This window comes from Tetrao urogallus, assembly GCF_951394365.1.
Source record: "Tetrao urogallus genome assembly, chromosome: 3".
NCBI classification, from domain to species: Eukaryota; Metazoa; Chordata; class Aves; order Galliformes; family Phasianidae; genus Tetrao; species Tetrao urogallus.
The window spans coordinates 71,474,962-71,487,846 of NC_136815.1; the positions used below are offsets into that span (position 1 = coordinate 71,474,962).

The 12,885-nt window shown below is 36.5% G+C and overlaps 1 protein-coding gene across 1 annotated transcript in view; it reads right to left on the bottom strand.

Annotated features, from left to right (window-relative positions):
• Positions 1 to 2,110: 2,110 nt before the first annotated feature.
• Positions 2,111 to 12,885, bottom strand: part of MARCHF11 (membrane associated ring-CH-type finger 11) — a gene marked incomplete at both ends in the record, with an annotated part of 29,952 nt that continues 19,177 nt past the window's right edge. The window contains 2 exons of the mRNA XM_079533767.1: positions 2,111 to 2,433; positions 9,335 to 9,527. Coding sequence (XP_079389893.1) covers positions 2,111 to 2,433; positions 9,335 to 9,527 — 516 coding nt within the window. The remainder of the gene's footprint in view (positions 2,434 to 9,334; positions 9,528 to 12,885) is intronic.

A 12,885-nucleotide genomic window follows, 5' to 3' on the forward strand; every position in this document is an offset into this window, starting at 1 on the left:
AAATGATTAAGGATGACAAATCTTGCTGTTAAAAAGGCTTTTCTGGTATTTGCCCAACACATTTTTCTCACTCACTGATTTTCATTACTCTTGGTCGAACCATTTCCCCCTCAATAGTTGTTAAGTGTTCTGGACACGTGTCGTTCAGACATTTGAACACAGAAATCTCTTCCTCTCTTAAATTGAAACTGTTGATCTTTTCTGGTGAGTCATTCTCATCCAGCCTAGTACTTATTTGGATGTGAATGAAGATGGTCTCTTTACAACAAAACATTTTAAGACACTTCTCATTTTTTTTAAGGTTGGGTTAAAAGGCTGCTAAAATATTCCTTAAATCACGGGTACGTAAGAGGTGTGCGATGGAACCTTTTAAGTAGATAGAGGAAGGAACTAATTACTCACCTTGTGCTGCAAGTGGCTTTGAGATACAAACTCCGATTTCAGCTTGGTCATGTGGAATTGTGGTGCTTCTGGGAAAGGCAGCTTTTTTTAAGTACTAATTAGAAATAATGAATTCCCAGTGATACAGCAGATTTCCCCTGTCATAGTTCCTCTCATCTTCTATTTCTCCCCTCCTTTGGGAAATTGCTGAAAGCTAATATGGAAAGGAATCCTCACAGTTCTCAGTGAGATTGGCAGTTGTATGTTGGCAGTTTGTCATGGAAGATATAAAGTACCTTTGGTTGATATTGCATTTGGCCGATGATGGCTAGCATACTTTTCACTTGAACTGCTTAAAGAGAAGTAACTCATCTGTAGATTTAGTAAGTGTAAATTTGAGCTCCTGAGAATTAATGCAGAACGCTGGACCCTCTGTAGCATTCATCAGCAAAATGAACTCTACAGAGTTTGGGAGAGCCTCGGGATGGGGATGGGAGGGCACAAGGCGGCTGGGAGCCACCAACAGCAGGAGAAACAGCCTTGTCTGCACCTGGGGAAAGGGGGAGGGCAGGGTGGGCTGCAGGCACAGCCAGAGTGGAGGGCTTCCAACAGCGCTGGGCAGGGCTCTCCCTCAGCCCCTGGGAAGGCCCAGCTGGAGCAGGGCACGGTGTGAGGATGGGGGGCCGGCAGAGTGGGGCTGTCAGATACTGACCCGATTCCCCAGCCCTGTACTGCTTGGGGTCAGGAGGTGGAGAGGTCAGGGATGGAGGAGTGAAGTTGTGCCTAGGAAGAAGGTGGGTGGGAGAATGATTTAACTTTTTTTTCTTACCATCCAATTCTGTTTCAATTGGCAATGCATATAATGCCCATTTCTTTTCTATTTTAAAGAACATGGTTGGGCAGTGGCTTGTAGTAAGAGTGCTGCTGGAAATTCAGAGGCTGCTAAATGCAGCACCACTGTTTGGAATGCAGTGTGATGTCTGTGCATAGGAACAGCTCCTGTAGTCTGCAGATCTTGGACATCAGAGAGGAATTGCTCGCTCTTCCCGTCTGTATCTTACGTCTGTCTGACATTAATGTCCCCCTGGGACATTAAAAGAAGAGCTGGCATCTTCCCTCTTGGTTCTAAGAACAGCTGGTGGACCTCCTGCTTAAAGGCAAGGGACAATATATCTCTCACCTACTTTCACAAACCCAAACTAAGCCACAGACAACAAAAAATGATAGAAAAGAAAGAGTACTTGACTTGTGTCAACATTTTTTTTTTTCTTTTTGAAACAAATCTCTTCAGTTTAATCCTCATGAAAGTGGGAAAAATAATAACAGTGGGTTAAAGCCAGTGTTTAAGAAAATACATTTAAATATATTTTTTTACTTAAAAATGACTTTCTTCAGCATTCAAAGACCTAAGAATTAAACTATAATTGTATACACCTTATGTAACAAATTGACAAAAAATTTAATAAACCAGACTATATAAAAAGCAAGAGGTTGGGTGTTGGTTTTTTGTTGTGGGTTTTTTGTTGTTTTTTTGTCAGAAAAATGCATTTGTGATTTAGCTGATCATATAAAAAGCATTAATTTTTTAAAAAAATGTGTTTTTTTGTTTTTTTTCTGTTTTTTTTTTTCTCAAGTGTTAATGGTTTTACCATTCATTGTAGCTACATTCCAAACCCCTGTAACATCAGGGCATATTATTCTTATCTGTGTAGCACAGTGAGCTTAATCTTTACACTGAGGTCACTCTCATTACTACTTCCCCAGAGCCATTATCCTCTGATGAATCTTCCTGAGGTCTCATGCGGTTGAACAGATGTAACAATACGTAGCCACACTGAAATCTTAGTGAGGTTAACTGTGTTGGGTGAACTAAATTTCTGTTTCTAAATGCAGTCAGTGGTAACCACAGTGTTCTTCCTGCTGAGGATTCTCCTCGATTGCTCTCTTCTATATCTGTAGCTTTATCATAATTTAACACATCCCAGTGTAGATTCACAGCCCTCCATCTCTTAAACACTCGATAAACAGGTGCACCTTCATGTACTATGAGACCTGAAATTAAGAAGAGAAGACGTTAGTTTGTACAAAATGTCACAGGGTATCATCTTGAGAGCAAATACAGATTTAATTCATAATGCCAATCTGTAATGGATCTAGCCACTATAACTGACAATTCAAATAAGTTGAACATGTGCGATGTAATATTCATATGTTCAAGACTGGGGAAAAGGGAGCATGCACATAAATTCTGCACTTCTATATTTTTTGCAATTTTAAACTTTTCCTTCATATATTCAAACAAAATCCAAAAATTACACAGATTTCCCAGTCCTGCTTAGTAGGGAATAAAATTGTTCTGAACAGAAGCTCAACATAATGAATATTGGAATTATCTGAGCATGCCTAACTGAAAAAAAGTATTTATGTGTAAGTAAAACACTATCAATCAACTTTACCAGCAGATCTGGAAATTGATTGTTCATGCTAGTGTTATCCTTGTTCAATGTAAGAGTGAGTATTATTTATTGAGAATTGTAACAGTTTAAGTAGATCTTTAAGTTGGACCTTCTCTAACGATCTTAAATTTGTTCAGCGGTGTTTTGTTGAATGCAATACAAACAAATGGTACTGTTTTTACATTCTTATTTCAGCCTGGGAGCACAGAAAAGTTAAGACAACTTGGAACAGCTCTAAGAATAATGACTTTCCTTTCTTGCTTCAGTGGAGAAGGAAGAAATTACATCTTATGATTAACTATGATGAGCATGGCAAGGATGATGGGCTTTCTTCTTAAAATTCAGCAGAAAAAAGCACAAACTTTTTTGCTGAAACCCCAGAGATCTTTTAGATGGTCCTTTCAAGGAAAACACAGTTTATCTGAAGTTCTGAATGGACCAATCTGCTTCTGATCTTCCACGTAGGCTCATGGCTTTTGTAACTGTGCAAGAAATTTGTTTACTTAAATGAAAATCTTCTTTTGTCATAGGTGTGCATATACTTTTATTAATTTATACTTATATGCACATTCTTCAAGCAGGAATGTTTCAAATATGAATTTGTGGGGTTCATTGAGTTTCAGCCTTATTAGTTTTTTCTTCTGCTCAGACATGGCAGTTTGTATGGTTCTGAGTAATGTTGCAATCTAATAGTTGTCTGATGTGTTTCTTGCTTAAAATTTTCCCATACGTTTCAAAGTCTGTAGTATCCTCTGTTGCACCACAGGCTACATTTATTTATCAAAAAAGATCATATATTACCTGTTGCTACACAACAAACTTGTAATTCAAGCATCCAAGTCTCTTAGGGATAAGAGATAACTAAGAGTTAACTGATACCAGAAAAGAGTCATTCAAAGAGAGATGGCACAAGTAGGAAAGATGATAAAAGAACTTATATGAGGAGCAAACCTCCAATTCAGGTGCAATGATTTTCAGATAACAGCACGTATTCAAATAGATTTCTAAAGATTATTGCATTGAAAGATGGATAAAAGCGAGGTTGCTTCCAGGACACATGACAGCAGGTGTAGTAGCCCTCTCAAGTCACCAAGAATTCCTTGAAGCATCTGATACAGGCAAAATGATCTTTGATCACATACGAAGTCTACAAACCAAATAAGCCAGGATTTTATTGCTGTGATGAAAATTCCTTTTTCTTTCTTTTTTTTTTTTTTTTCCCTGCTGCTTTTCCTACAGAATGAGAAGAACATAATAGTAGTTCCCCTCTACCTGTTCCTGGATCATAATACTCTTCAGTCCAATTTCTCCCAAGACTGTAATGAAGCAAAATTGATTGAACCTATTTTTCCCCAGTCTAAAGATTTCAGATATCTACCTGCTCTCCACTGGTGCCCAAACAGCATATTTTAGAATGCATCAGGAAGAAATTAGGAAGGATCAGTGAAGTATGTGAGGTACACCTAAAGAGTCAAAAGCATCCCCCCAGAGTTATGACAGAAAAGTCATAGAACTGTTTTATTTTAAAGAACTAATTTTTCCTGTTTAGTGAAATTATATTTTCAAATTTTTCTCAATAACGGTAAGGAAGATAAATTTGCTTTAAAATGGAAGCTGTTATTCACATATGCTCTCAAAGAGCTAAGTAACAAAGGATCAAATATTGAATGGCTTGAAATAAAGTTGACTGATTTGGCAATGCTGAAGGAAAAAAAGAGCACTTTCCTAACTTGTCTCTTCAAAAGGTTGATTTCCCATCTGATGAAACTGCAAATTCAGAAGGATCTATACAGAAGAGGCAGAAGAGTGCTAGCAGACAGCCTGTCTCTTTTGAAAGAAACTTTCGGGCAGAAAAAAGATAAAACACCTCTCTACACCAGAAGTTCTGAGACCATAAAGAAGGGGAAATCTGGTTTAAATGCTGGATATAATTTTCCAGTTACAGAGAAGTTCTGATGATCAGAATATAATGGTTAGTTAATCACTAAAATGAAGCTGCATCACACTGACTCTTTTTCTTAAGAGGTTCACAGCAGTGAATGGGGATACAAGAGAAGAAAAAACAAGGATAAATCCCTGAATTATACTAATTTGTTCCAAAACCCATAGTTTCAACAGCACAGAGAACATACGCAGTCCTAGAAGAAAAAATCACAGATCAGCAGAATACTTCTGTCTGACCTAGACAATCCCAAGAAGTAGTGTTAGATTTCAGTGCTATTAGCTGTTCCAACATTCTGTCCAAATAGCATCTACAAGGAACAGAGTTTTGGGAATGAGAGACCTGGCAAAATGTGCTAACGCTCCAAAAAGGCTTTATCTTCAGGATTTATTTCTAAAACGTAGTGACTGTCGTGGGAGCCAGACAATAGGATTATGAGGATATCATTTTTTGTTTGTTCATTGTAAAGTACTGTGAGATTCTTTCATTTGCTCTGTCCAAAGGCTTTCATATCCTGAACCACAGAACACTTGAGCTTTTTCATACTGAATGCCTTTACAAGAAGGACACATCATTGTTCAGATGTGGCATTAGGCTCCTGTGCTGTCTTACTTATCACATTCATTTCTCTTATAATCATTCAGGAATTATCATCCCAGAAGCCTAAACATTTTTTAGTGGGGAATTAAAGACACTTTTTAAAAACAGCCTTCACCCACTGGACAAAATTGTCAAGACTCACAAAAAAAAAAAAAAAAAAAAAAAAAAAAAAAAAGCAATAAATAGGCAAAGCATTAAAGTGAAACATCCACTTTAAAGGAGTAATTTAACTATTTCTCAACTATTTAGAGTTAAATAGAAATGTGAAAAAAACCTGTTTCTGACTGAAAAAATAGTGTGTAGCTAGATGTATCCATTATAAAAAAAAACCTCTGCTACTACAGCTTTGCAACTAAGGGAATCTGTGGATGTTATTAGGTATTTGCAATGGTGGGAGAGAAAAAGGCATGAAAGAAGGCTTGAAAGAGAACTATTTCATTGAAAGGTCAAAGACAAATGGTCTGAGAAGAAGTGCAGGCTGGAAAAGGAGTGGAAGGTCAAAAAAGGAGCAGCAGAACAAAACAGAGAGCAGACGAAAAAAAAAAAAGATTGAGAAAAAATAAAAGACTGAAAAAAATGGAGGTCAAAAAATGGAGTAGAAGGCTGAAAGTAAAGTTAGAGGGAAAAAAAAAAGAAGGAAGACAAAAAAGAGTAGGAGGTCCGATTAAGAGGTTTAAAAAAGAGTTGGGATGACAAAAAAAGGGTGAGATACCAAAACAGTAGTAGGAGACCAAAAGGGGTGGGAAGGCTTGTAAAAAAAATTTGACAGGCATAAGAAAACATGGAGCTTGAGAAAGAGGGAATGCTAAAAACAGGTGGAAAACCAAACACTGTAAAGGGATGGGAGACTAAGGAAAAGTAGAGACTGAAATAAAGTGAAAGCTTGAAAAGGGTGGAAAACTCAAAAAAAAAAAAAAAAAAAAAAAAAAAAAGTACTTGAAAAATGTAGAGGCAAAAAAAATGAGTAGGAGGCCAAGAAGTGGTGGGAGGCTGAAAATAGATAGATAGATAGATAGATAGATAGATAGATAGATAGATAGATAGATAAAAATAAAAATGAAAAAGGAAGCTGGAAAAAAAGTGGAGGCCAAAGAAAGGGTGGGATGCAAAAAAGAGATAGGAGACCAAAAGGGGGTGGGAGATCCTGTAAAATCCACTATTGTTGGGAGGTTAAGAAAATAATGTGAGAAAAAGTGGAGACTGAAACAACATGGGAGGATAAAAGTGGAGAGAGAAACTATGTGAAAGACTGAGAAATAGGTAGATTTTGAGAAGAAGTGGAGTTTGAGAAGGAGTGGGAGCTCTGACAAAGTAGGAGTCTGAGAATAAGAAGCTGGAATAGGGCTGTAGTCTGAAAAGGGATGTGAGGCTGAGAAAACCATAAAAGATTAATTAAAGGGTCCAGGCTAAAAAAGGTTGAGAGAAAAAGAAGGGAGGGATAGCAGAGGAAAATGTAAAGGCTGAGAAAAAGGTTGAATGTGAAAAGGGCTGCTGAGATCAAAAGGGAGGTAGAGGCAAAGGAAAAATCAACTAAAGCAGTGCAAAGTCAGAAAAAAATACACGACGAATGAGTACAGGCTGAGAAAAATTGGAGGCCCAAGAATAGTGAGAGGCAAGAATAAAAGCTGAAAGGTAATGGGAGGCTGAAGAAAGGTGGAAGCCTAGAATAAAATGAGGCTGAAATAAGTTGGAAGGCTGAGAACAAAATATGAAGCTGAGAAAAAGTACTGAACAAAGAGGTAAAAAAAAAAAAAAACCACCAAGAAAATGGTGTCTAGCTAAAAAACAGCACCAAAAAAAAAGTTGAAGCAAAAGAGGGGTAGAAGGCCAAGTATGTACAAGTATTCAAAGTATAAATATGTGTAAATATGTCAAAACTTTGGGGCAAACTGCTTTTAAAATGGTAACAACAAAATACTTCAAAAAGTTCAGCTATTTAAACTTCACAAACGGCCAAAAAAATAATATTGTTTGTGCAACAGTATAGAGAGGCATAACTCCAATGAACTAGACTAAATCTTGATTATACCACCAGTGACTCATCCACTTGTCTTGGAATAGGTGCTGCACAGGCAAACTCATATGCAAGCACAGTTTGTGAGTGAAATAAACAGAGATTTTAGTGGGAGTATAGGTATAATTGCAAATCCTTTGTAAGACTAAGCTCAAACGGAGGGAATGTCATGGATGACTAAATACAAATGAGAGCAGAGGACAGACTAAATGAGAAGTAGCTGGTTGTAAGCATTACAAGCTTTATGATACAAGAGATTATATATGATATCCAATGGTAAAAAGCATATAGTAATGTCTTTGGGAATTCATTAGCATAATTGGCAGTATTGTGTTTTTATGTGATTCATAAATAATAATTACATTTGTCTATTAGAGAACGTTATTCAAAGAATTCAAATTAAAACTATCAATCTAAAATTCCTCATTTTATGGTACAATTGAATAGAAATGAATATATTAATAAATATTTTGAAAAGCTACAAGAATTCCTGGTATTACAAGCTCACAGAATACAGATTACTTGAAATTACATGTAGACTGTGTAGGCTGAATGTCTGCATTATCAGAATTTTTCAGTGACCAAAGTTCTGTTTCTGAATTTAAAGATAAGTCATATGCGCACTGAATTTAAGCATTATTAAAAAACAGGGTCCAAATATGTTTAATTATAGTCAGTTTCAGAGCAAGCAACATGAAAGTTTTCATATATTTTCTCTGATAGGCCTGTAAAACATACATCTGTGTGATTTAAGGCATGTCAGACTTCCAGTCCAGAGGTGGCTTGAACAGTGGTTTACTTAAAGGGCAGATACCTAACTGCATGAAGCAGTCTATTGAACACACACCTTATAATAGTTTATTTATGTAGATGAATTCACTAGTATTTTGGCTCATCCACAGACATTCCCTGTTGGTTTTTAGATTGATTTAGTTGTTTTAACAACATTCAAACAGAATTAAAATAGTTAGAAATAACTGGTTGTTCCAACTATCCAGTGCCTATCGAAGTAAATTTTTGTAATTTGCACAAAAAAAAAAACCAAAAAAAAAACCAAAAAAAACCCCAAAAAACATGTAGAATTCCATACAACTGAAAAGCTTAGAATGCCTGAAGCACCTTTTGTCTATACCTGGAGTTTTGTTTTGTTTTCTTTTTCTAACAAAAGGAAAAGCCTTTGAGCGCTCAGCAGAAACAGGGATGTAGCTGGTCATGAAGCTGAGCTTTTTTTTTTTTTGAGTATCAGTCCAAAGTGTTGGAAATTTCAGTTGTGTTCACTTCTTGGAGCAGATTCACAGAAGAAAATCTGTCAAAAAATATTCTAGAGTGGGCTTCTCATAAAATTTACAAAACAAATAGAAATGGCCATCAGCCATTTTGATGTGGCTCTGGGCAGCCTGGTCTGGTGGTTGGTGACCCTGCACATAGCAGGGAGGTTGAAACTAGGCGATCATTGTTGCTTCTCAACCCAGGCCATTCTATGATTCTATGATTCTATGATTCTATTATACGGTAATGAAATGACAGTAAAAGACAATATGGCTTTATGGTTGAAGCAGAAGTCTTGATATTGGAAATCATTCTGTTTCCTTGAGCCTTATTGAGCAGAATTCAGCACTGCCCTTCACAATTCCCATATAAGAGATTGGGATAACACCAACATTTATCACTCAGAATTTCTGAAATTTGTTAGCTGTCTGTATTTTCAAGTATTTGAAACTGATCCTATTCCCATCACTAAGGTACTTTGATAGGACTGAGAGTAAAGCCTCTTTTGTTCTTTTCTCTTTGCAGTATCAATAACACTGTAAATAGCAATATTGGTATCAGCTGAGAATAAATCGGAGAAGAACTGGAGTGATTAATTAGAGTGACCAATTAGAAAAATAGATAGTCACAGTCTTACACCACAGTCTGTGCTTTTTAAGTTTTTGAGCTTACCTATGCATACTAGATCCATAAAACCATACAATCCATAGCAGGTTTGAAAAAGGCTGTCCTTTCTTTGCAATACTGCATAGGGGCTGAAGGCTGACCATAGAAGCCAAGTCACACTTGCTACTAAGAACAGAGATCCTAGGATTACAGCAACCATCTGCACTTTCTCAACCAGTGTTATAGTAATGCTTTGCCACTAAAAGAGAAACAAAGGTGTATAAGATAAAAATGTTATTTTCTGTGATTGTACATTCAACTCCACTTTTTTCCTGAAATCAGAAATTACTTTAAAATTTATACATATCTTCATAAAATGTTACTAATATTTTTGACACTAGCATTTTAGAGAACTTTTTTACCTATTTCACTTTAGCTAAAAGTGAAACTAATAGTTGCTTCGCCATCTCCTCCAGCATCACTACCATCACCATCTAGCTGTGAACTTCAGAAGAGTTATTAGTTTATTTCTATTTTGAATACATAAGCACAAAAAAATTAGTCTTAGGAACGGAACTCAGCCCTTCTTATTTGTATGCTAACAAACAGAATACAAAGAAAGTTGGGAAGCCAGTCTTAGTCTGTTTTTATGTTAGTATAACAAGTTGAAAGTGACAGTTTTCCTTCCCATCCCATCCCCCTCCAAGTCCAAAGCCATTTTCCACTTTCCTGCTGCTCATCAAAGAAGCTCCTGGCTGTCTCTTGGCATGCCAAGGGAGATGAGGTTCTGTGCATAAACCAGTGATAACAATACAAAGAGACATCCATAGCTTGGTATGGAGGCAATCTGAAGACTTGGGAAGAGCCCTGAACATAGGTAACACGCAGATTTCTTTCCAGTGCACATTACCTATGTCTGCCTTTCTAAGAAAGTCTGGAATGTATGTATGTAAGATACTTCAGATTTGTGATGTGACAAGATTTTAATATAAAGAATATACTTACTGAATTTTGTTGAGATATGAATAGAAGAAAAATTTTGTTAAAATAAAAGGTCACAAAAGCAAAACATAGCATGCCAAGAAAAACAAAATCATCCTAGATTGCCCTTAATGTCTGTGGTCTTTCATAGACAATTATTTGTCTGAATTAGTTTGGCAGAATCCCCACTCTAGCACCATGATCTGCTCCAGAGATAGTAGTGCCAAATCTTTAGATTGACATCATTTCTGTTCCTAATTTTGAAAATATCTGCCCACTTCCAGGGTTGCAATAAAGACCAAATGGAGAAAGATCTACTGAACCAACAGCTCTATTACTTCTTTACCGATCTGGTAATAGTTTTTTCTGTTAGTTTATAAAAGCATTCTTTTTTAACAGCAGTTGGGTAGTCAGTATTGTATGATTGTAAAATGCTAGAATAATTCAGGTTGCAAGGGACTGTGGGAGGTCTGTAGTTCAACTTTCTGCTTAAAAGGGGGTCAGAGATAGGATCAGGCCAGATTGCTCAAGGCTTAAAAATCTCAAATTATGAAGACAGCTCAACTTCTCTGAGCTATCTAGCGCACTTCTTTACTGCTCTAAGGTCATAAAACCTTTTTCTTACATCCAGTTTGAACCACAATTTAAGCTCTCCCATCTAGTCTCACTGCTAGATGAGCAATGAGATCCTCTCCCCTTTTCTACCATTTCAGCTTTTCCCATTAACTTTTTTAACTGGTGCGTAATTTGCACACCTGATCCTGCTCACCTCCTCTTGTTGCAGCCTTCTGAGTACAACAGTACAAAAAGGTAGCCATACAATTTGTGAATTTTGTATTTCAATATGCTGTTCTTTTATAATTAACTTATTAAACTCATACTAATCATTTCATTGAAATTTGGAGGTTGGATTGGAGCTATTTATATTAAATAATAAATTGTTTTTTTAATAGTAAGCCAAGTATGGATACTCATTTCCTTTGTCAGGGAAGGTCAGTTACAATTGATGCATGACAGAATGGTATGAGCTTCTCATGATTCAGATATTGTACATGGGACTTAAATATCAGGGCTGAAATTCATAGAGCTCTCTTTAGACTTGGGATATGTTCAACAAAATTATTCTTCATTTCACAGCTAATGCTACACAGTGTGACCCGGCAGAAAGCTGTCAAAAATGCTGTTGGTTATATATTTCTATTTTCTTTCATTATCAGTATAAGACAGCCCCATAATGTGTTTGTTCAGAACGCGTGAAATCATAGTATGTTTACATGAGGTAAAATTTAGTTTTATGCATTAACTGTCATAAAATGTTAAACTACCAAATTCATGGAAGAAGCTAGCAATAAACTGAAAAAAAAAAATGTATCACTGAAATAAACAGCTGGTCTTTCACAGTGCAATTCCTTAAGCTTAGTTCAGCTTACTTTGAGTTTTATTTTATTTTATTTTTTACTTCAATTGCTCTTAATTATTCTTCAAAACTAGCACTGAGCAGAAGGAAAAGCAGTCTAAATATTCAGGATAAATAACACAGAGTGCAGTCTAGATATAAAGCTTACCCTTTATTCTAGCATTGCCAGACATGCAATTTCTATGCCTGTTGTCTCCCATTCATAACCACACTCAACCATTTCTGCTTTTTTTTTCTTCCTTTTTTTTTTTCCCCTTTCCTCATGTAAAGGTCTCACTAGGGCATCTATTGACTTACCCCAAACTTCCTTCTAGAAAATCTTGACCTTTAAAAGTCCTAAGAGACATAGATATGATCTCAGTCTCTTCCTGGCATCTTCTTAATAACGTGCTCTAGTCATTTTGTTGTTTGTGAGATCAGATGAACAGGCTGTCAAGAATGTAAGCAACAATCATCTCTCAACCTTCGTAAATTTAATAATTCCAAAAATTCAGCATACTACTATGCTACCAACCAGGAAGGGGAGCCACTTCAATTACTGAGAAAATGCATAAGCTTTCCACAGATCATGGTTCCTAATTCCTTTGCCTTTAAAAATCAGTGAGCAATTAAAACAAAAACAAACAAACAAAAACAACAACCAAGAACTCATAAAGGGGGTTGGATGTTCTTTACTATTACTCAGCTGCTTTGACCTTTGTGGTGTCTGTTGCCTTTCTTCTGTACAAAAGAAACTATACTCCTCCACCTTCCTGAATATGAAGGTCAGCAGTTTCTAAGCAATTTACATATTTTATCTTCCTATCAGTACAGTTTCTAAGTTAAACTAATCAATAAGATTCCACAGTAGACAGGGGAGGAAGGGTGGTACATGTAATAGGGAAGGCACTCAAGGAGCCCAAACAGTTTTACACAAAACTAACTTATCTCTTAGTGCAAGGCTGTCTGCTGTAAGATTCCAACAGCATAACAGTGACAGAGTAGGGTAGATAGGTGTTAAACTCTACATGATCAGATTCAGGGCTTTGGTTACTGTGTATGTAGCTCTTTAGTGCCAATGGCAAGAAGACCTTGCATGATACTGATGTCTAACCGACCAGAAATGAAACTTTCTTCTCCCTGGCCCTCTGCCCCCAAGCAATTTTGCTTTAGAAACTTAGTCTGAGATTGCCTCTCAGAAAATATATGGCTTCATTTTTCCTTTGGCTTTTATTGTGTT